The following is a 24,196-nucleotide window of genomic DNA, read 5'->3' as shown; positions in this document are numbered from 1 at the left end:
CAAGAAGGCAAGGGGTCCAAGAATTCTCGATTGAGGTCAAGATCTCATAGAGCTGGAAATGATGACAAAGAGAAATCCGGTAAGACATCTCTCATATGCTTCCTATGTAATAAATAGTGTCTTTTAAAGAAAGATTGCCCTGATAGGAAGAAGGACCAAGAAAAAGACAAAAAAATGATAATGCAATGGCCGTCTCTGTAGGATATGAATCTGCAAATGCTTTAGTTGTTGATGATGCTTAAACTAGTAAAGGATGGATTCTTGAATCTGGTTGTAGCCTCCATATGTGCCCACAAAAGACTGGTTGAAGTCTTGGAGAACATTGAAGGCGGTATGGTTCTATTGGAAAACAATAAGAGCTACAAGGTCATTGGTATTGGAATGCTTAGAGTGAGGCTCAACAATGGTACAGAGAAACAGTTGTAGCATGTGATGTTTATTCTAGAATTTAAAAAAAAAATCTCATTTCATTTGGCACACTTGAAGTGAATGGATAATGTTTTAAAGCTGAGAATAGAACCTTTAGATATAGTTTGGTACACTGGATAAGAGATGGATTGATAAATAATCCTCCTTATCCTACGTTTGGTACATTTTTAGAAAGCTCATGATATTGATAAATAATTTTATACAAGGATAAAATATCTTTTTTATGAGATGTGCTAATTTTAATTTAATGATAAAAACACCACAAAAGACTTAATTGTCCTCAATATATAAAAATCCTAAACCCTATCGTTTCTCATATTAAAATCAAATAAATATTTTTATATATTATATAATATGATAATTATATAAATGAACTCGAGATAATTATATAAATGATTTTTATAAATCTCAATAAAATTATTAATATCACTCGATTAACCTTAAAATTTGATATTTGACTTGACTCACAAAATCAGGGGCTCAATTATCATATTTTATATAATATATAAAATTAGGTAAAAATAAATAAATCATGCAAGCATTGTCGGCGCATGAACAGATAAGAAGTATGAACTCAAGCAACAACTTTGAAATTATAAAATTTACTATGATAATGTTAATTTTGTCATTACAATCTAATATATAAATTTAATCACTCTTATTAAAATCATACCAAACATTTAAATATAATATCTTACATCTTATTTATCCTTAACTTATCCTTATATTATATATCACATGTTTATCATATCATGTGTACCAAACTATGCCTTAATGCCCAAAATGGGTAATTGGTTTTCATGAAAGGTAAAGGAAAAATGGATTGTATGCATTAGAAGGCAACATGGTTACTAGATATTATGCCACATCAGTACATGTAGAAACAGGCAAGGCAAAGCTCTGGCATATGAGGTTGGGCCATGTTGGTGAAAGAAGTTTAATAGAATTGTCCAAACAAAATCTATCATGTGGTGACAAGGTCCAAGATTTGGAGTTCTGTGAACAATGTGAACTAAGAAAGGTGAAGAGATTGAGCTTTGACACAATTATTCACAAGACTAGCAAGCCATTTGAGTATATGCATGCTGACTTGTGGGATCCCTCTCAGACAACAACTCATGGTGGTGCGAGATTCTTCATGTCAATTATTGATGATTATTCAAGAAAATTTTGGGTATAAGAGATGTGGAATAAGTCTGATGCACTAGAAAAGTTCAAGGAGTGACCTGTGATAACAGAGGCCAAAATGAGGTATAAACGCGAGTATTTGAGAACAAAAAACGTGATGGATCGGTTTTGACACCCGCGAAGGTGCTTTAAACACAATATTCTCAATGAGCTTCAATAGCTCGTGTTCTAAGAATGTAAATACCGATGAATTCAATCGAGTTTGATGTTAAACCAAGCGGAAAATACTCGAAATAATCCTTCGTTAAGAAAGCTGAATGATTTGAAAGCCTTTTAGCTTGTGTAAACTGAATAACCGAAATAAAGGGAATCAGTTCTTGCATGTATCAGTTCAGTTATTGTGAGAACTGATAATTGCTCGAACTGATCAAATCAGTTTGAAAACAAAAGTTAAGCAGTTAAATATACAAGATATATTTATAGATGTTCGGAGACTTCAACTGCTCCAACGTCACCCTTTCTACCACTTCAGATAGAATCCACTAGAAGACTTTTATTTATACAATGCTTTGTACAAACTCACTCAGCTTAGGACTTACCCTACTGCCTAACTGAACTCCTAGCCTAGACTGAATGTAACAACTTTCAGCCAACACTTGTTTAACGTCTATGTGTTAAAGACTACATATACAAGTTTAATTTCTTTGTGTAAGACTCACTCGACTTATCAATACGCTCCATTTTCTGTATGTACGTGAATGATCGTGCGTGTGTGTGTGAGAACTGATATATGAATACAACACGAAAGTGTTCTCACATACTGAGAGAGAAATGCTTCTAAACTAAGTTGATAACACTTTGAAGTGTTCTCTCAAACTTGGGCTGATTGCTTCTGTAAGCTGATATGAGTTGAGCGTGTCATTCTTCTTCTATCTTGTTTTTCACACACTTGTGTATTTCCACACTTGTATATTGATGATCTTGGTCTAGTATTTATAGAGAAAATGAAACCGTACACCAAGACTCATCAATTATGTTTGTTGTAATTTGAATCCGTTCTTCGAAATATGTCTGTACTTTTTGACCGTCATTCTGGAACGTTTTTTGGCTTTAAGTTCTGCTGCAACGTCCATTATTGTCCTTTGACTGGACAAAAGCTTTTCCTTAATACGCACAGCTGGATTCCATTTGAATAAGCTTGTCGTGTTCTGCAATTTGATTGATTCCTAACTGATATTCTGAACTGGTCAGTTGAACTGGTTTGGTGAAATCAGTTGGCTCATCAGTTGAGCTGATTTCGCTACTTCAGTAAAACCGGTCAGCTAAGCTCTTCATCAGTTGAGCTCTTCATCAGCTGGCCTGGCTTCTGAAGGTCTTCTACTGAACTGCCTATCAGTTGGTCAATCAGTTGAACTGGTCTTGATATATCAGTTGAACTGGTTCAGTTTGGGAATCAGTTGGCGCCTTCAGTTTGCGTCTCGATAGCTTCAGTTTGGCTCGATAACTACGTAGTTAAGTAAATTGATTAGAAATAAAATAACAAATTTTGTTAACATCAAAATCAAGATTGCGAATATGAAATGTTCCAACAAAACGACTTGAAATTTGTCTATAAATAATTTAATGAATTTTGTAAGAATTCTGGGTGAGGCATAAAATCGTGGTCCACACACCCATAACAAAATGGGGTGGCAGTGTTAGAATTTTTCTCAATATTCATGTTTCTACATATTTATAAACATGATAAATAATATGCGGAAGCAGATCGAGCGTTACCTTCGGCCATCGAATAATTTGTAAGTTTTCTGTTTTCCTCCGATTGAAGCCTTCTAAGTACTCCAACACTCTATGTAGATGATGTATTTTGTTCTCATGAGGTGTGTGCTTAGAGACCTCAATCACTGGTATTTATAGGTCTCTCATACCATCAATGAATGATTGCGGGAGCCTTATTGTCAAAATAAGAGGCGGATGCGCATTTCAATTTTCTAAAGTTGAGGAAGTGCATGTACCATTTTTCAAAATCGTAGGCTATGTCGATGTGCTTGCTTCGACTACCACTTTTGTTATTTTTAGCCATAAAAACAGCAGCTGAATTAACACAATATATTCTTAATAACCTAGATATAGAATCCATAATTCTAAGTCTCGAAATGAAACTATTCAGCCATACACCATGTGAGGTTGTCTTAAAACAAGCTACGAACTCAGCTTCCCTAGTGGAAGTAGCTGTCAATGTATGCTTTGCACTTCTCCGAGATACAACTCCACCAGCTAGCATGAAAATATATCCTGAAGTATATTTTCATGAATCAATGCAGCCAGCGTAATCTGAATCACAGTAGCCAATTACTTCCAAATTCTCAGTTCGTCTGAACATAAAAATATAATCTTTGGTCACCTGAAGGTACCTCATCACTTTCTTTACAGCTTTCCAGTGGTCTAAACCTAGATTACTCTGATATCTTCCCAACATCTCAACAACAAATACAATGTCAGGTCTATTGCAAACCTGAGCATACATCGAGCTTTCGACAACAGAAGCATAAGGAATGTTTTTATTTGTTCCCGCTCTAGATCATTCTTTGGGCATTGACTTAAATTGAACTTATCTCCTTTCACAATGAGATCTATACTTGGTGAACAATATTTCATCCGAATTCTATCTAAAACTTTGTTGATATAGGTTTCTTGAGACATACCTAGAATACCTCGAATCCGGTCTCTATGTATCTTAATTTCAATGACATAAGATGCATCACCCATATCCTTCATTTCAAAGTTTTTAGAGAGAAATGGTTTCACCTCATATAACAAAATCTTATCATTGGTTGCAAGTAATATATCATCCACATATAGAATAAGGAAACAAATCTTACTCCCACTGACTTTTTGGTATATACATTGATCCATGATGTTATCTACGAATCCGAACGAAGAGATAACATCATGAAATTTCAAATACCATTAACGGAAAGCTTGTTTCAATCCATATACAGATTTTTTAAGCTTACGTACGAAGTACTCACCATTACTAGAGAATAATCATTCAGGTTGTTTCATATAAACCTTTTCCTCTAATTTTTCGTTGAGAAAAGCTGTTTTCACAACCATTTGTTATAAATCTAAGTCAAAATTTACAACTAATGCTAGAATGATACGGAGAGAATCTTTGTTAGATACATGAGAAAAAATCCCTAATGATATGGAGAGAATCTTTCTTAGATACGGAGAGAATCTTTCCTAGAATGATACATGTTGAACGCCCCTCTGTCCGCTTATTTTTTTAAAAAAATTGGTCATTTAACGACGGTTTTTCAAAAATCGTCGCTATTTGCGACGGATTTTCTCAAACCGTCGCTAAACGCGGGTCCCACACACGTGATGATGTTTCCTTATTTAATGTTATTTAATGTATTGGTTTAAATTTCAAATTTTCATTTTTTAAAAATAAATTAGGATATTAAAATAAATTAAAAACTAACGGTTGTTTTTATTTATAAAATTAAAAAATTGTTTTAACGGCTAATTAACGGCTAGTTTAATAAAAAAATAATATATTCATCTATAAATATTCACACACTACACAAATTATTTCAAACATCAAAACATATTATTCTTCACTCCAAAAATCTTTTCTCTTCTATTTTCATCATCTCAAATTATTTTTTTAAAAAATTTCTTAAATCCTACTTTGTTCTGAAATGGATGAAAATTACCGAGGGTTTTTTTAGAAATTTCGTGAATTATCCAAAAAATCCGAAAGAAAATACTTCTTCTCAAAATTCGCAAATTCCACCAAATTATCCATATTTTCCATACCCACCAAATTATCCACATAATCCATATCCACCAAATTATCCTTATAATTCATATCCACCAAAATATCCATATAATCCATATCCACCAAACTATCCATCTAATCCACATGCAACCAGTATGCCATTTATTTCTCCGACGGAAAATGAACCGGCCACTCCGAATTTTGTCCCAGAGACTCAATTGTCCGACCGTGAATCCCCAATTGAAGTCGTAAATTTGGAGAATGTGGATTCTGGAGCTGAGGGTAGAAAAAAACGATCAACCTGGAGAAAAGTTGAAGACGAGGTCTTAACGAGATCGTTTGTCACTATCAGTGATGACCCAATCATCGGCAATGATCAAAAGGCGGAAGCTTTCTGGGGACGTGTTGCAAGCTACTACAATAACAATCGTCCTGCAGGTATACCCAATAGAAGTGCAAGTGTCATACGATCGCACTGGCACAATACCATCCAAAAAAAAGTATATCGCTTCAATGCAAATTACAATAGTATTTATAGTGCATATCGTAGCGGCCACAGTGATGAGGATATACTACGGCTTGCGTATGAAAAATATCGTGAGGAAAATAACGGCATCGCATTTAATCTTGAGCATGTGTGGGGGATCGTAAAAGACCGTCCAATGTTTACTCCACAGTCCGTTGATCACCTTGTTAGCACGAAGAAGGCAAGGACCTCGGAGTCGAGAGCAAGCAACACCTCATCCAACCAAGATGCGAGTCTACATGTAGACCTAAACGAAGAAGAAAATCGTCCAATGGGTCAGAAGGCAGCAAAAAAAAAGGGAAAAGGTAAAACGAGATCGGACATGGAGTGTATGACAACAAACTTGGACAATATGTTTGCAAAGTTTACTGAATATACAAGCATGAAAAAAGTTGAAGTTATTATGAAACAAAAACAACTCGAAGTAGAGGAGATGAAAGCAAAAGCTGCTATGGCCAAAGTTCAACTAAAGGAATATGCAATCCTTTCGAAGGATACTTCACAAATGACATATGAGCAACTTATCATCCACGAACGTCTATGTCAAGAGATTAGGGGGAGATGGAATATTTAATTTTCAGTTATTGTAATTTTTTATTATTGTAATTCTCATTTGTTATAATTTTCATTCATTGTAATTTTCATTTTCGTTAATGTAACTCTCTGATCAATTAATGCAGTTGTTGCAAAGTAGTCGTTGGAATATAGCTGTTGCAAATATGGTCATTGGAAAGTAGTCGTTGGAATATAGCCGTTGGAATATAGCCGTTGCAAATTTCAATATAAATAGACACCTTGAACTATACAATTCTTCATTCAACAAACATACCATTTGGCAAACACATACACTTGAATTTTTTTACTCCAAAATGTCTCAATATTCCAGTAGTTCAACCTCTAGCTCGACAAGTGAGAACGAAGTCCAAGTTGAAGTTGATGACGAAGATTATGATCCGGGGAAAGAGCTAATGTCATTGATACTTCAACAAAGTCGACAAATAGTTGAAGCATATCAAAGTAATAACGTGATGCGGCGAAGAAGAAGGTTCATCCAAAGAAATCGTGAAGTCGGGCATGCAAGGCTCTTCAATGATTATTTCTCCATAAACCCGGTGTATCCAGATCAAATATTTCGAAGACGATTTCGCATGCGAAGAGAGTTATTCTTTCGAATAGTGAATGCACTTGAGGATCGTTCACCGTATTTTCAGCAAAGAGACGATGCTGCGAGAAGAAAAGGCTTGTCACCACTACAAAAATGCACGGCTGCAATTCGTCAAGTGGCGTATGGAGTCTCGGCCGACCATCTTGACGAGTACCTACGCATGGGTGAATCAACTGCCATCAAGTGTCTTTTCAAGTTCTGCGGATATGTGGTTGAACTATTTAGTGATCGATATTTGAGAAGGCCAAATGCTGATGATGTTCAACGTCTTCTTCAAATGCATGATGAAAGGCACAGGCTCCCTGGAATGTTGGGCAGTCTTGATTGCATGCACTGGGAATGGAAAAATTGCCCAGTTGCTTGGAAAGGCCAGTTTACAAGAGGCCATGGGTCACCGACAATCGTGCTTGAAGCGGTCGCGTCTCAAGACTTGTGGATATGGCATGCATTCTTTGGTGTCGCCGGTTCACGTAATGATCTTAACGTGTTGTACGAATCTCCCATATTCAATAACGTCTTGCAAGGAAATGCACCAGAGATTAATTTCATGGTCAACGAGACTCAATATACGAAGGGGTATTATTTAACAGATGGAATATATCCGGAATGGACCACTTTCGTTAAGGCTTTTCCTTGCCCAGAGGATCCAAAGAAGAGGTTTTTTAAGGAAAGACAAGAGTCTGCAAGAAAAGATGTTGAACGAGCATTTGGGGTGCTCCAAGCTCGATGGGCAATTGTCAGAGGTCCAGCTCGTTATTGGTACAGAAAAAAGTTAAAATATATTATGTTAGCATGCATTATTTTACATAACATGATTGTCGAAGATGAAGGGGTTCACGTGACAAATTGGTACAACGATGAAGGTGACGAACCCGCACAACCCGTCCAGGGCTCAAACCGAGGATTTCATGAATATCTCCGAACAAATTCCGAAATACGTGACACTCATGTGCATCACCAACTTCGTGCTGACTTAGTTGAACATATTTGGTCACAATACAACAACAATACTTGAATTAGTATTTTGCATCTTCTCTTAAGTTTAATTTATTTTCTTTTATTTTTATGCAAGTGTTATTAATTATTATATGTTGTACCGTTTTATTTTAGGTTTATAATAAATTTTTAATTTTAAATAAGTGACACTCATAAAATAAATTATTTTACGTACTAAATATATAAAAACATATTATTATTAATTTAAAATAATAATAATTTAAATTTCTTAAAAAATTTGAAATTGAATTTATTTAATTTAAAGTAAGAATAAGATGAATGAGTGGACAGCGGGAACTACAAATAATGAGTGTGAATGTTAAAATGAATGTGAGAGAATAGATGTGTTAATGTAATGTGTATGTGACATGTGGACCCTACGATTTTTGATGAGATGGTGGGTGTTATAACACCCACCAATGCGGGTGCTCTTATGGCTTGTAAAAACGTTTCAGGATCAATTTCGGCTCCAATGTTAAAATCTGATTCTTGCAAATACACAACATAATCACTAGATCTTCTGGATTTTCATCAGCGATTTGTGGAATTTCAGTAATCGATTGCCTAACACCTGTTTGGTCTTGAGGGATGTGAATAACAACTAATCTATCATTTGAACAAGAGGATTGTGAATTAATGTGATCTTTCTAAAAAACTATGTTATTTGACTGATCACTCATACTAATCAAGTCATTCTCAAGAAATTTTGCATTTTTTGATTCCACAATTCTAGTGTTGTGAGATGGACAATCGAATCTGTACCCTTTGGATTTTTCGACATACCCGATGAAATATCCACTTATAGTTCTTGGGTCCAGTTTCTTTTCATGTGTGTTGTAAACTCTTATTTCTGAAGGACAACCCAAATGCGTATATGTTGCAAACTCGGTTTCCAACATTTAAATAATTCAAATGGCGTCTTTGGGATAGCCTTAGTTGGAACTCGGTTTAATATATACACAGCTGTCTTAAGAGCTTCAGTCCATAAGAATTTAAGAAGTTTGGAGCTACTAAACATGCTCTTCACCATGTCCAATAATGTTTGGTTTCTCCTCTCAAATACGCCATTTTGATCCAGAGAATCGAACATAATATATTGGGCAACAATCCCATGTTCCTGGATAAACTTCGCAAATAGACTAGGTGTATGTCCATTCTCAGTGTATCTACCGTAATATTCTCTACCTTTATCGGTTCTCACAATCTTAATTTTTTTTACACATTGCTTCTCCACTTCAGCTTTAAAAACCTTAAAGACTTCAAGTGCTTCATTTTTGTTATGAAGCATGTAGATATACATGTATCGTGAGTAATCATAAATAAAAGAGATGAAGTATTTCGGACTTTGCATGTCTATATCCGGACAACAAATATCTGAATGTATGATTTCTAATATTTATGTACTTCTCTTAGCACCTTTTTTAGACTTATTGGTCTGCTTTTCTTTTATGTAGTCCATACAAGTCTCAAAATCAGTAAAATTTAAAGTACTAAGTACTTTATCATTCACTAATCTTTTAATCCTCTCTATGGAGATGTATCTCAATCTCAATATAGAGGAATATTTATTTACAACATATCTTTTAATACATCTTTGAACATACATAGTGGTGGTATTATTTTGTAAAGAAATATAGAAAAGATTATCAATCATTGTAACATTTCCAACAATATTTGATTTATAAAATAAATTTATTGATTTTTCCAAAAACTGGAATGAATAACCAAGGGGTACAAGATTTGAAACTGAAATTAAATTCCTAAAAATACTAAGAACATAAAATGTATTTTCCAATTTTAAAATAAAACAACTATCCAATATAAGGCAGTAAGTCCTAATATCCTCTACATGCGAAGACATCTTGTTTCTTGAATAGATGTTCCGCTCATTTCCTTGAGGTTTCCTTAGGATTTGCATACTCTACAAGGTATTTGTAACATTAATTGTAGAACCAGAATCAATCCACAATGTGTTATAAATCATATCAATCATATTAGATTCATAACAGAAAAATGAAATAGGAATACCTTTTTTTTCAAGTCAATCCTTAAATTTATTGCAATCATTCTTCATGTGTCCCGTCTTTTTAGAGAAGAAACACTTGGACTCTTTCTTGATGTCGGGTTGGGGTGGAAATATTTCTTTGCCTTTTCCCTTGACTTTGGCTTATTTCTTATACTTTCCTTGTGTAGTCATAAAAACATTATCATTTGTTTCTATTAACAACCTTCCTTCCTCTTGAACACACATGATAATTAATTCATTTATTGACCACTTATCCTTATGTGTGTTGTAGAAAATTTTGAAGGGTCCATATTGTTGTAAAAGAGTGCATAAAATGTAGTGTACAAGAAAAATTTCAGATATTTCTACTTCAAGTGTCTTGAGTCGAGCCGCAATGTCCCGCATTTTCATGATGTGCTCTCGCACATCTCTCACATTAGTGAGCCTTATTGAAGAGAATTTCATAATTAGGTTGTTGGCAAGTGCCTTATCTAAATAGTGAAACCGTTCATCAATAGCCTTCAGTAATTCTTTTATATTATTATGCTGATCGACGGAACCACTCATACCAGCAGAGATTTTGGTCTTTATGAACATTACACAGAGTCGATTAGATCGCTCCAATTTTTCATAAAGATCAACATCATCTGGAATACTGTTTTCAGTAATAGCAGATGGTTCGTCTTTCCATATAGCATAATCAATATCCATCCACCTCAATTGAAGAAGAATTCTTTCTTTCCATATTTTATAATTATTGCCTTTCAGTTCAGAAATGTCACATTTCATATCAGAAAAACTCGCAAGTTACATAATTGCATAAAAATATAATATTTTTATATTTTGAGATAATATCATGTTTTACTAATGTAAATGTTGTTTTAAAAATCTAGTGACATAAAATTTGCTTGTGAGCCAAAATTTTAATTCAATAAGATTTTTCTGGAACTTTATGATAAAACTAACAAAATATATTTTCCCTTAACTCATGTGGATAAATTAAGAAAAATATAATTTTGATATTTTAACCTAATTAGTTATATAAATATAACAAAAATCCTTGCGGGATAAAATTTATTATGTTTATATAATTAATTACAATTGATGTCCATTATGTGATCCAAATTCACTTAATGCATAATTTTTCATAATTAAAGATGTTGTGGCTATTCCTCAATTATTTAAAAATTATATGGTTCACTAAACAAAATTTTGGCTTTACTTAATGCTTCATATAATAATTATTTAGTGACATAATAAACATTTTCCAAGAGTGCTCTCAGGAAAGATAAGTAAGGCTGAAATCCTTTAAATACCGAACTCCTAGACAGAGCAACGTTCATCAGGGAGACCAGTGGCAAGTGAAGACAATTTAAATCGATCTATGAAAAACTCCCTCAGATCATGTTTTCTTACGTCACCTTATAATTATTATTTAACTTAATTATCCACATTGATATGAATCTTTATAAGATAAAATATTTTATTAAAAAATTTTATATTCACATTTTTACTTGATATGTTCATTTAAAATTATAAACAACTTTATATAATTTAATATGAACATAATGTGTATTTTAATGTTCTGAAATCTCATATTAAAAGCATAAAAAAATTTATGATTTTAATTTCAGTGTATCAATATTAATCCACTTAATATAGTATGTATATACATAAACAATAAATTATAAATACAAAAACAGAATAAACATTTTAATACACAAATTAAATTTTACAAAAACTTTAGAACTATTTTAATGTGTATAAATTATCCAAATGCAATACGTATAATTATACATATAACTTAATAACACATTAATTATTATTGTTATTATTTTTATTTTCATTATTATTTTTTAATTTTTTTTAAATAATAATAATAATAATAATAAAATAATGCATAATAAGTGAAGACTTCAATTGTGTGGGTCTTATTTATCAATTCATCACACTGCATATTTTGTCTTGGAAATTGCATGCTTTATCAATTCATTGCACTGCACATTTTGTCTCGGCAATTGAATGCAAGCTATTTCATTTAGCTTCTGAATGCAATTGCCGACACACACAACTTTTGAATTCATGTGCAACTTCTACTTCCCAATGTTTTGTTCTAAAAAATTCTCATTTTATTTTAAAGTTCAGAAACTTTATTTAATTTTTAAGACTTCAAGGTGCAACTGAGAACAAAATTCTCAGGTAAGTTTCTTAATATAATTATGTCATAATTTCAAATTTCAAGTTTCTTACGCAAAACTTCCATAAATAATTTCTTAAAGTTCATGATATCTGATTTTCTTAAAATGAAAAAAAATATTTTCAAGACATAGGTATCACTGTTATGATACCAAATGTTAGAATTGTTCTCAAAATTCATGTTTCTATATATTTATAAACATGATCAATAATATGTGGAAGCAAATCAAGCGTTACCTCCGACCATCGAATAATTTGTAAGTTTTCTGTTTTCATCCGATTGAAGCCTTCTAAGCACTCCAACACTCTCTGTAGATGGTGTATTTTGTTCTTATGTGGAGTGTGCTCAGGGACCTCAATCACTGGTACGCGACGGTGATTTTGAAACCGTCGCTAATTTAAAATTTCCGACGGTTTTGTTCAAACCATCGCTATTTAGCGACGATTTACACAAAACTAGCGACGGTTTACACAAAACCGTCGCTAATTTATTTCGCAGCGTGTCAATTTTCATGCCGTAAATTATTATATTGACGGGATGCGATTAATGTACGCCGTTATTAGTCTAGACACGATTTTGTTTTAAACTTTTTTTTACTATTAACAGCGCACATAAATATGCACGCTGTTAATAATACTATTAACGGCGTGCTTTTATTGTGTGTTGCGAAAATTGCATATGTTATTAACAACTCACATATAACTGCACGCTGTCGTTTATATAATATATTAACAGCACACATAAATGCATGCTGCGGATATTACTATCCGCAGAGTGCTTTTAATGCACGTCGTTATTTCTGTCAAGTGCAACAATATTAACAGCGTACATATGGGTGCACGCCGTGAAAAGTAATATTCACAGCATGCTTTTAATGCACATTGTTGACGACGTGCTGCGGAAAATCATTTTTCTTGTAGTGTATGATCGTCGTCATTTCTTACACGTTTGTTCTTCCTTTTGACATGAACCATTTTTTCTTAAATGCAGCAAAAAATGACCAGACTCTCTTGGAGAGGGTGAGGTGCATGTTGGTGAATGCAAATCTAGGTTAGTTACTTTACCAATAGGTGAGCATAAGCCATCAATTTCAAGAAACCTATTGAGCTATGGAATGGAAAGCCAGCCGATTACAGGAACTTGAAAGTGTGTGGGTGCCTGGCATATGCTCACGTCAGACAAGAAAAAGTGGAAGCAAGACACATGTGGTCTTTGTAGAAATGAAAATGAGTTATTATGTCCAACAAGACACATGATTCTCAACGGCTATAGTTAATCTTGATAATACTCAAGTTGAGATGGAGCATCAGGACCAGAATACTCAAGTGTATGTGGAAAAGACTGATGAGGAAATTGAAGTTGTGGAACAGGAAACTGAGGATCAAGGACCAGTACAAACTACAAATGAACAGAACTACTATAATATGGTGAGAGACAGGGCCAATACAAACCACATATGAGATATGGGCATGCAAACATTATATCATATGAATTTAACATGGCAGAAAATATGTCTTATATTGAACCAAAAACATATAAAAAATCCTTGAAGAGAAATGAAAAGAAACACTCATAAGTAGCAATGGAAGAAAAAATGGCCTCTTTGGATAAAAATCACACCTGGGTACTTGTGGATAGACCAAAGAATCAGAGAGTGATGGGATGTAAGTGGATTTACAAGAAAATTAGTGACCTTCAGGTGTTGAGTATGAGATATATAAAGCAAGACTTGTGTCTAAGAGATTTACACAAGTTGAAGGGATGAACTTCAATGAAATCTTCTCGCCGGTGGTGAAACATTGTTCAGTAAAGATTTTACTTGCTTTGGTTGCTCGGTTGATGCGGAGCTAGAACAATTGGATTAAGAACAACCTTTTTACATGGAGAATTTGAAGAGACCATGATGAAGGTGAATTTCACTAGGAGCAGCTATAACAGTTGTGTATACATTAAAAGAGAGAAGTAAAATTGTTGTCTATTTTTTTCTTTATGTGGACGACATGCTAGTTGCAAGTGAAAACATGACTGAAATTCAGAGAAATGATGAATTCGAGATGAAGGATTTGATAATGGTCAAAAGGATTATAGGCATGGACATAGTTAGAGGTGACAATTGGGCGATCCAAAACTGTCCTGCCAAGAAAAATTAGGACCAGGGACTCGAACCTGCCCCGCCTCTTTTTTAAATCCGCCCCACATCAAAACCTAGAAAGTCCAACCCCGTGGACCCGCTATACATTTAGTTAAAAAAATTAAATAAATTATNAGACCCGTTGATTCAGACCTGTCCCACCCCAAACCCATTTGTCTAGGTTTTAACTGCCCCGGGAGGGTTTAAGTAAGGTTCTAAAAAGCGTGAAGCGCCCCGAAGCGCGAATGTCGAGCTCCAAGCTTTTCAAGCTTAAGCGAGATTAGCACATGCTTAAGCGTGAAAAAGTATTTTTTTATCTTTATTGTAATTGTAATTATCTTAAACCAATAAATATATAAAATAATACATAAATATGATAAATTTAAGTCTGATGCATTAATTCTTATATTTATAAAATCATAAAAATATCAAAATTACAATCTTTATTTGTTTTTGCAACTAGATCACATTAAAAATATTAAATATTTGACAAATCATTATCAGACACGCTTAATCATAACTAAAATTAAAAAATAAACATCTAAATTATAAACTTAATTTATTATTTTAAAATAAAAAGACATACCTTCAAAATAAAAAAATTAAAAAATAAATAGATGCAATTAATTGTGCTTAAGCGCGCTTAATTATACTTAATTCGGTCAAATTACAGTTTGACCGCTTTTTTCCGCTTTCTCCGAAGTGGGGCGTTTTTGCCGAACTTCAAGCTTAAGCGCGTTTAAGCGAGCTTTTTAGAACACTGGGTTTAACACGGAGCCGGGTTTTAACCATGTCCATTTCCATCCTTAGACATAGTCAGAAACGTGAAAGAAAGGAACTTGTTTCTGTCTCAAAGATCATACCTGAAAAAAGGTACTGCACCGGTTCAACATGCATACAACTAAGCCACTGACAATCCCTTCGGGTCAATACTTTTAACTTTCTAGTGATCAATCTCCAGAAAGTGATGAACAAATGGCAAGAGTGTCATAGACTCATATTCAAACGGAATTGGGAGTTTAATGTATGGGATGGTGCGTAGTAGATCGGATTTGGCCTATGTTGTGAGTGTGATCAGCAAGTTTATGGCAAATCTTGGAAGAAGTCATTGGGATGGTCAATATTCATTTCAACAACCAGAGCACAATTTAACTAACGAAGCATCAGATTTTTTTTTGAGAGGTTGAAATATATCAATGTAAAGCTTTATTTTGCGAGGGATGTCATCTCGAAGGGTTTGGTGAACATGGTGAAGATACCAACAAAAGAAAATCATGCATATTTGCTCACAAAGGAATTACCCACAGCTAAGGTCAGGAGGTGCTTGAACTTAGTGAATGCGCAAGCAGTTTGAAGCTCTGCGGAGCTTGGATGTAAGGAGAGTACGATGGATGAATTGTTGGAGGTAGAGTTAATTGTAAGTCAAGGTGGAGAATTGTAAAATGACTTGGAAATTAACAAACTGGAACAACAACTCTCGTTGATGGTTTGAAATGAGAATTCCAACTCAAGTCATTGAAACAACATGAGCGGCTAGAGTTGGACTAGCGGTCAGAGTTTGGACGACAGCTAAAGTTGTTGAGAAACTCAAGCCGGAAGGAACTCAAGCTGGTGAAGACAACTCGAACTGGAGAGACAGAAAGTTGGTGTGGCTCAAGTTGAAGCAGCAAGAGTTAACAATTTTTCAAGTTGTTAATGGGGCAACTCAAGTTAACTAATTAATAATGGTTTTAACAACTACCAAGAAGTCGTTTTCAGGATGGTTTTTTCACAGCCTATAAAAGACAGGGAATTCATTGAAAGAAAAAAGTACTGAGCTCATAAATCAGATGGATTAACGCTCAAAGGAAATTTACGAGAGAATCAAGAAATTCTGGAAGACTTTTACCGATGACAAAAGGATAGAAGGAGGCATAGATCTTCTAAGAGAGATCATAAGGGTTTTCTTATTCGGGTTATTTCTTCTTGGGGAATTATCGGGGTATTGGTAGTGAAAACAGTACATAGAGAATTTAGGCAGAAGGGAGGTCGTGAATTGGAGTGGTTGTAATTCTGTAACTGGAATTGTACTTTCAGCGAGATTAATGAATGAAATTCATACTCTTCTTCCCGTGGACGTAGACTAATTTGATCAAACCAAGTAATCTTTTGTGTGGATATATTGTCATGTTCATGCATGTTATTGCTTGTGATTGCTTATTGAGTATTGCGTAATCTTAGACTATCTATCTCAACAGTTCAAAGCTTTGCTTTTCAATATAATCTCAGATAAAATTCTCATTTGTTATTTACTCAGCACCTTTCTCTAAATCTTCATGACTCACAATAATCCTATCTAATAAATAATAATTCGACTAAAATGTGTGTATAGATGTGAATGATATGTGTACTAACCGTATAATCCGAACATTCGATCAACGTCTTGAACAATCTTCAATGTACGTCAAAAAAACACTGGAATTAGTAACAGACAGTTGTTTTTTTTATACGTTTTTTTCATAATCAGTATATGCTTTATCCAGACATGAAACAAATTATTTTTATTAATTAAGTGCTGGTGCGTGCTACTATTTTGGGAAGCTAATCAAATCAAGCAAAATAGTTTTTTTTATGCTCTCACGTCATATTCTTAATATAATTTAATAGTGAATCTATCAGAAGATTTAAGATTTACTCGTAGATTAAATGTATACACATCAAGTAACATCTCACAAATTAAACTGTTCTTGATTATGGAATAATCAACTATATTAATCCTAGCTAGAGATGATCAGTTTGTTTCTTCCTTTAGCCTTTTCTATCTTTTTCCTTTCACAGCCATCTTTTCCAGGAAATGGCTGATCTTCTAAAATCGTTGACAGGCCTTAAAATCAACACAAAGTGACAGAATCAATTTCAACTTTCAGAACACATGATCATATAACAGATATAAACAATAAACTTACCTGATATGGAGCTCTCGTTTCGCAGCTGGACACGCATTTTCCCCCTATTTTCTTGATCTCTAACTCGAGGACAAGTACTCAGTGCCTTGAGCCGAGCAGCTCTAAATATCCACGTAAAATCCATCTGCTTGCTGATCATTCGGACTGCGTAATATGGAATTTTTAAGTGATTTTCTGCGTTCATCTTGATGCAAAGATTGATGAAAGTAATGCAATCTAACAAGCTCTCTTTGGCCATCCCTTTCATGTCATAGGCTTGTGATCTATACCAAAGGCTTTTGGCATGAGTATTTGGAGGGCTACAAAGGCAAAGAGCTCGAGTTGCATCACTTATGGCGGAATCTGAATTTCTTAGCAGCAAACTGCATTGCGCCCTATTGCTATGCAATGCAACTCTATCATTTCTATGTGTTAATCGGCAAAATTCTAGAGCCTCGGTGTATTTCAACTTGGCTTTCTCGATCTGTCCTAAGAAAAACATGCGGTTTCCTTCTTGTTTTAATACGTTTACCTTTACCCTTTTTTCTTCAAGGTTCTCACTAGACATGTTTTGCTCTTGTTTTCTCTTCTCTGCCTTCAAAATCCATAACTCTTTTATGGCTTTTTGGACACTAGGATTCTTGATTTCTGAGTTTTGATGGTGCTTAAAGTTACTGAGAAGTGCCCTTGTGATCGTCTCACCAACATTTGGCCTGTTTCCAAGATTCCTAAGCTCAATCAAATCGATGAGGTACGATGCAGCAATGTCAAAAACTTTATGCCTTGTCTTTGGATCTTTAAGGAGTAATAGAAGACAATCAATTCCCATGTACTGCCAATCACCGGAAGATCTCGAAAGATGACATAAATTCTCGATAACATGTCTCCATTCCGATATGCTTTCTCTTCCAAGCTCACTGTAACATAGAATTCTTATAAGTCCAACTCCGGCAGGTGATGATTGATTTACTAATCCACCCCACATTTCATACAAATCCTTCAAGAACTCTTGCTTGCAAATGAGATTCAAAGATATTCCCTTTATTGCAAAACAGTTCAAAAGATGTATACTCCAACACTGAAGTTGGCTGGCCCATTCCTCCGCTTTTTGGTTTTCCATTTCAACCCCTCCAACACCTCGTGTAAGTAAGTTAATGTGATACCTCGCTCTCCTTTTCCTAGCCTTCACTCCCACAAACCTGTTATAGACCACTTCCAGGCAGGATGAAGCTAAACACATGGCTAATTTAACCATTTCATCTCCATATGCCTTAATGGCTTCAAACGTCATTTCGTAGCTAGCAAGATGACCGAGAGCTCGAACAGCAACTCTTTGCTCTACCCAACTCATTTTTCCTCTCAAAAGCTCTAACAATGGTGGAATGACTCCTGAGTCGACAGCTCTTACCGCGGATTCGACTTCGTTCATAGTATATGAGCCGATAATATGAGCTGCATAATATGGGATGTATATATTCTGATGTGTAAGTAGCCACGTTCTATCATGGAGAGCTTTTCTTATCAAACCAGCCATGCATTCAAAGACACCAAGAGAGGGAAGTTCTTGATCATTTGGCTGAGTCATAGCGATGTTCCATAGTGAGCTTACAACAAGAATAAGTACTTCAGAATCAAGAAAAGGTATTCCTTTTAGGTATTCTTTTATTGCAGCTTTTCTGATTGTTGAATCTTGCTCCTTCATGATGCAAAACAAACAACAAGATTTGGTGCAAGATTGTTCAGTAGTCATATTTCGAAATATACCATTGCTGCAAGTTGGCATTTTTTACTTTTCTTCAGAATTTGGAGTTAAAGAGTTTGGAAAGTAGACGTTTAATTAGCATGTTGATTAGGCCAAGTGGTGACAACAAGCGGCGCATGTGAAGACTTTTGTGCAAATTTAGCAATATCAAATACATTTTGTATGAAAGAATGTATCACTGACTGATTAATTAACAATTATTAAACATAATCAAAGACAAAGTTGTACTAAATATAACATTAAATTATGTCAGTGCTTCACACATCGGACTGTTAAGAGTTGGATCTTGCCTAAGTTTCGCTGTTACCTTAACTTTACACTTTCTTTTCTTGGATAAACAAAGGTTTAACCACGACTCAATCTATGAATCTTCCTCACTTGTCTGTCCCTCAAATGGAAAGTTTTTGTCTCATGTGAAAAAGGGATGACATTAATTTATCAAGAACAAGAATGCCCACTTAGACAAAAGGCTTAATATCTGAAAATTGCCTGTTGAAATTACAAGTGGTATAGTGGTCCCTTGTAACTTTTTAATTCTGAATCTCAATTTTCTAATAATCCAGGAACTTTTTTAAGCAAATGGGAGCATTTTTTATGCAGTATCAAGTACAGATGGGGATGGTCTCAAGAAAATTCGACTACAATATATACCGGCATTAAGTTAGTGAAACGCCTAAAAAGAAGTTTTACCAACCTTGATTATCACTTTTCTGCAGTGTTCAGCACAGATTGGGAAGGTCTCAAGAAAATACGGCTCCCAGATGTACGACTAAACGATTAGTGAAAGGCCTAAAAAGAAGTTTTACCAATCTTGATCCTCATGAACCAGGTGTTCTAGGCATAATTAGCTGACTGTTGCCTGCATTTGTCCATGCATGCTGAAAATCTAGTCTTAAAGGGCATTTGTTTAGTCGCGACGCTTAATATCTATACAATTTTTTATCCTTGATTATGATGAGGTGATCGTGATGAGGCACACAGGATCATTATTCCTGCAAGAAGAACCTAATAGGTTGAGTGCAACATGCAGAAGGGCATTATTATTGTAATAGAAACTAATGATTTTGCAAGTGAAGTTGTACATGTATCCTTTCCAATTCATAGATTCTACAGTCATTTATCATCTTCAATGATCACCAAAGAATAATGGTGGTGGTCTCAAGAATACAAGGCCACGATGAATTGTGAAAATATTGCATCAAAAGATCTGTTCATATTGATGATTCAAATGTGTAATATGTTCATGTGATCCTCACATATATGAAATCCATTGGAATGGCACTGAGAAGGGTGTCTTGGGTTATTGTAAGCAGTTCGCGGTCACTTTCTTTGTTGAGTAGAAACATTTGAAAGTGATAATGCGATATTCATGTGATCCTCACATTTATGAAATCCATTGGAATGACACTGAGAAGGGTGTCTTCGGTTATTGTAAGCAGTTCGCGGTCACTTTCTTTGTTTAGTAGAAACATTTGAAAGTGATAATGCGATAGGGCAGATGACTCCCTCAAAAAGAAGAGGTTTATGTTACTTCACTTGAATGTTATATATTAACTTTTTTAATTGCATATTATATGTTATTAGACCCAAAATCGTATTTGATTCTTACTAGAGCAATGATGAGGATGATAAGAAGTTGAAAAGAAACAGAATGATCTAATACTCTCTTTACCCACCATCTAACTATCTTACCAGCTAAAAATAAACAAAATAGAGGGATATTTATTTGGGATATGTGCCTAGATACTGTAGTAAAAATAAGATAAACGCCAACTTGTTTGGTTGAAATATATGAAAGAGCTATCATTTCTTATATATAAAGTTCTAATTTATAAATACATGATATATACATAATCACCCATGTTTGAGTAACGTGTAGAAGATTTGTTATAACGGGGTTTGAGAATAAAAAATTAATTGAAACTGAGATGCAAGCAACAATGCCTCACCCCTTTCCCCCAAAGCTAGCTGTCAATTAGCATAATCATAACCAAACACCACGCTTACAAACCATGAGCGTCGACCTTGAATCATTTCAAGTTTCTATTAAACAATTCAAACCATCAGAAAATGTTGTGATCATTGCAAGATTATTGAATTGAAATTTTACATGATTCTTGAAATTATACATTCAGAAGTTGACTATGGATGACTCCCACCAGATCCTCTGCTATATTGGATCTTCTACTATATTTAGCTGCAAAAAACGAGTCTACTATCGAACTCGGAACTAGAGAGCTAGACTTCTTGAGAATATATACAGATTCGGATAAACAAATTTACCAGAGTTCCGAACTTACTACTTCACCTCAGTTTGTCGGTCTATTTTACCATGGAAATGAACTAGAGCGTCTGAATATTTCGAACTTCTGCCTCTTTTCTTACATGAACTTCTGCCTTTTTTCTTACATGTTCATTCTTGCCACAGCATTATCGGCATCATTTGATTTCCCCAATGCAGAAACTTTTGATCGGTATGCTGCAGCCACAGCTGCATGGACAGCAGTCTTGACTCTACCTTCACGAGGAAGCTTGCTGACGGAACCTAATCTTAGTTCAGCAGGAGGAATGAAACAGTCTAGGGATAACCCCGGCACGTTGAATGCCACTTCTTCAATAGTCCATGCTTCTTCCATTCTAGTCTTTGTGTGGCTCATTGCCGTTTCTCCGAACCTGAAAAGCGTAACTACTGATCGACCTGAGTGAGAGATCATGATTCCCTCGACAGGCCTGTAGTCATCAAGAAAAGAATTTATGGTAGTCTCCCAATAAATTGGGTCGCTTCCATTGGTTTGGATACGGGTCAAATGGGAATCTTCTAGATGCACAAGGAGACCCGTCTTCTGGCTGAAGTAGCCGAACAAAACATGCCTAATGATCTCTGCAGGTCCTTCACTCCTTGCTTTCAATGTATGGGGATCAGCAGAAAGTTTGAGAATGAAGCAATCCTCGCCCATGATTTTCTTCTCTCCCGTGCATCTTGCACTGGCAAACATGTTTGCTGTTGTCCTTGGGTCGAGACCCTGCACATCAAATTCAACTCAACCCAAATTCTTGCTGACACTGAGTAACACTAGCATCAAGAAACAGAATAAAAAATGCATCTTTGTTCACTATTGGCCTTTTTTCATCTCAACCCCTAAAATGACTAAATCAAGATTCTCAGGTGAAAGGCAAGACTACCTGAAGGGCTCGACGCAGAGGTCTAACCGGCCCTTTAGCCGCATGCGCACCAAGCCATGGAGTGTGTCGCCACACGAGCTTCCCATTACAACCTGCATGAACCTTGCTGCCACCGAGAGCAAGCTCCACATACCACATGTCCGGATTCATCTGCCAAAGCACAAATCCCCCTGACTCAGCTGCCTTTGCAGAGTTCCTGCTCTTGATGACCTTTGTAGCAGTCTCTATATCGGATGCCAACATTTTGACCTTTCCCATTGCATAGGCATTTTGAACTGAGTTTTGAACCTTCTGCCCTCCAGATGCTGCTAAATATTGCTGCAATATGTATTGGGCAGAAGAAGTTTCCTGTAATAATATTTTCACCAACATGAGCAACACAAGCTATTTATTTTGCTTTCCCATCCTAATATGTATAAAGAATTAATGAACATATTAAAAAGAAATAGTCCACAGCACCACCTCCACCTCCACCACCACATCCTCATATCATTTTATCAATTCAAGATTCAAATTGCTTTTACTTCTTCCTTCCTCCCTAAAACATCCATCTTTAAATATATTAGAATAAATAACAATTGATTAGAGATTTAGGCAGTGTAAGCAAACTTATAATAGACATTAATAATACCCACAAATTTCTCCAGCTATTACAAGAATAGTTTTTTCCTTATCAGTTCATCACTGGAAAAGACACTTCTTCTTCAAGATCAATTATTGTATAATTACAAGACAAACGTAAAACGTTGAAAAGCTTGGATTAAATAATTGCAAGTTGCAACTATAATTATATTGTAAGAAGGGAAAAAAGATTTCCCACTACTGTTTATTTCTTTTTAGAACAGCAGAAAAAGGAATCCCACAAATATAAATAACCCAAAAATTAAACACGATTAAATGGAAATTAAATGGGCAGAGCAAGCGAGGTGACTAACAATGGGGGTGTCTTTAATACAGAGGTGAGGCAAAGGGTCGTTATTGCTAACGTGCACTGGAGCAAGCGGCGCACCCAGCACGCCGAGTAGCAATCTCAGATCGGACCTCGAGAAACCCAGCCCGGACGCCGAAACGGAAGGAGCCCGACAAAGCCAATGTGCCCATCTGTCACTTCTCTGTTCACCAGAATCCGTCCCGTTCATATCCGGACCCTCCCTTAGAGGCGAAAGGGTGTCAACCCCAGGCCTCGAACTCCCCAATCTCGATATCAACATTTCCGGCGGGCCCGCATTGCTGCTGCCTCTCCTCCTCCTGAGCAGACCCGAACCCGAAGGAGACGGACTCCGAATCGTCCTCGACCGACCCGGTGACAGACCCCGAACCACTTCTCCCCTCAAAGCCGAGAAAAATCCCTGCTTTCGCTCCATTGTGGCAGCAAGCTCACAATTCCAAAGTGGAAAAATGCAGGGTACAATTAAGGTAGTAGAGAATAGCAGAGTGATTGATAAACTAAGCAAGAGCAGGCAGCAGCGTCCAGTCTGTCTTCTTGTTGTACACTCGGCAAATGCAAAAATAGGGAAAGAGAGAGAGCATCTGATTTTACAACAAGAAACAATCCATTTTCTTTTTTCAAACACAAGCAATCCATTTTGGCTTATTGCATATTTGTATAATTTTTCTTGCATATTTGTATAATTTTTCCTGCACTAGGTTTCTTGTAAAACGATCTTATGAATTTTTATCTGTGAGACGGATCAACCTATCGATATTTACAATAAAAAATAATACTCCTAGCATAAAAAATAATATTTTTTCATGGATGACCCAAATAAGAGATCTGTCTCATAAAATACGACTCGTGAGACTGTCTCACATAAGTTTTTGTCATTTTTTAATAATTAATTTGATTTAAATTAAAATCGAAATAATATCACATTGATAAAATTAATCAATTGTTATGTATTGCATATTTGTATAAAATTTTAATAATTAATTGATTTAAATTTAAATCAAGATAATATCATATTGA

The 24,196-nt window shown here is 35.2% G+C and overlaps 3 protein-coding genes across 3 annotated transcripts; 1 reads left to right on the top strand and 2 right to left on the bottom strand.

Moving 5' to 3' along the window:
• Positions 1–5,496: 5,496 nt before the first annotated feature.
• Positions 5,497–6,441, top strand: LOC140971903 (glutathione S-transferase T3-like). Its single transcript, XM_073434433.1, has one exon. It carries the CDS (start codon positions 5,497–5,499, stop codon positions 6,439–6,441), a length of 945 nt encoding a protein of 314 aa, XP_073290534.1.
• Positions 6,442–17,028: 10,587 nt separating this feature from the next.
• Positions 17,029–20,118, bottom strand: LOC140959014 (uncharacterized). Its single transcript, XM_073416707.1, has 2 exons — positions 17,307–20,118; positions 17,029–17,224 (listed from the first exon to the last, which is right to left on the bottom strand). The coding sequence occupies exons 1-2, from the start codon at positions 19,066–19,068 to the stop codon at positions 17,118–17,120; spliced, it is 1,869 nt and encodes a 622-aa protein (XP_073272808.1). The 5' UTR covers positions 19,069–20,118; the 3' UTR covers positions 17,029–17,117.
• A 1,325-nt stretch (positions 20,119–21,443) lies between these two features.
• Positions 21,444–23,765, bottom strand: LOC140965187 (uncharacterized). The gene is made up of 3 exons (XM_073425301.1): positions 23,166–23,765; positions 22,231–22,578; positions 21,444–22,070 (listed from the first exon to the last, which is right to left on the bottom strand). The coding sequence occupies exons 1-3, from the start codon at positions 23,592–23,594 to the stop codon at positions 21,453–21,455; spliced, it is 1,395 nt and encodes a 464-aa protein (XP_073281402.1). The 5' UTR covers positions 23,595–23,765; the 3' UTR covers positions 21,444–21,452.
• Between the last annotated feature and the right edge of the window lie 431 nt (positions 23,766–24,196).

The sequence above is a fragment of the Primulina huaijiensis genome, chromosome 2, assembly GCF_012295235.1.
Source record: "Primulina huaijiensis isolate GDHJ02 chromosome 2, ASM1229523v2, whole genome shotgun sequence".
Classification (NCBI taxonomy): Eukaryota; Viridiplantae; Streptophyta; class Magnoliopsida; order Lamiales; family Gesneriaceae; genus Primulina; species Primulina huaijiensis.
This window is presented reverse-complemented; position numbering and strand designations above follow the sequence as displayed.

Coding starts and splice junctions, on each gene's coding strand:
- LOC140971903 (XM_073434433.1), top strand. CDS start 5,497: ATGCCATTTATTTCTCCGACGGAAAATGAACCGGCCACTCCGAATTTT.
- LOC140959014 (XM_073416707.1), bottom strand. CDS start 19,068: ATGCCAACTTGCAGCAATGGTATATTTCGAAATATGACTACTGAACAA. Junction 17,225..17,306: donor AAACGAGAGCTCCATATCAG/GTAAGTTTATTG, acceptor GTTGATTTTAAG/GCCTGTCAACGATTTTAGAA.
- LOC140965187 (XM_073425301.1), bottom strand. CDS start 23,594: ATGGAGCGAAAGCAGGGATTTTTCTCGGCTTTGAGGGGAGAAGTGGTT. Junction 22,579..23,165: donor GTATTAAAGACACCCCCATT/GTTAGTCACCTC, acceptor ATATTATTACAG/GAAACTTCTTCTGCCCAATA. Junction 22,071..22,230: donor CTCTGCGTCGAGCCCTTCAG/GTAGTCTTGCCT, acceptor TTTGATGTGCAG/GGTCTCGACCCAAGGACAAC.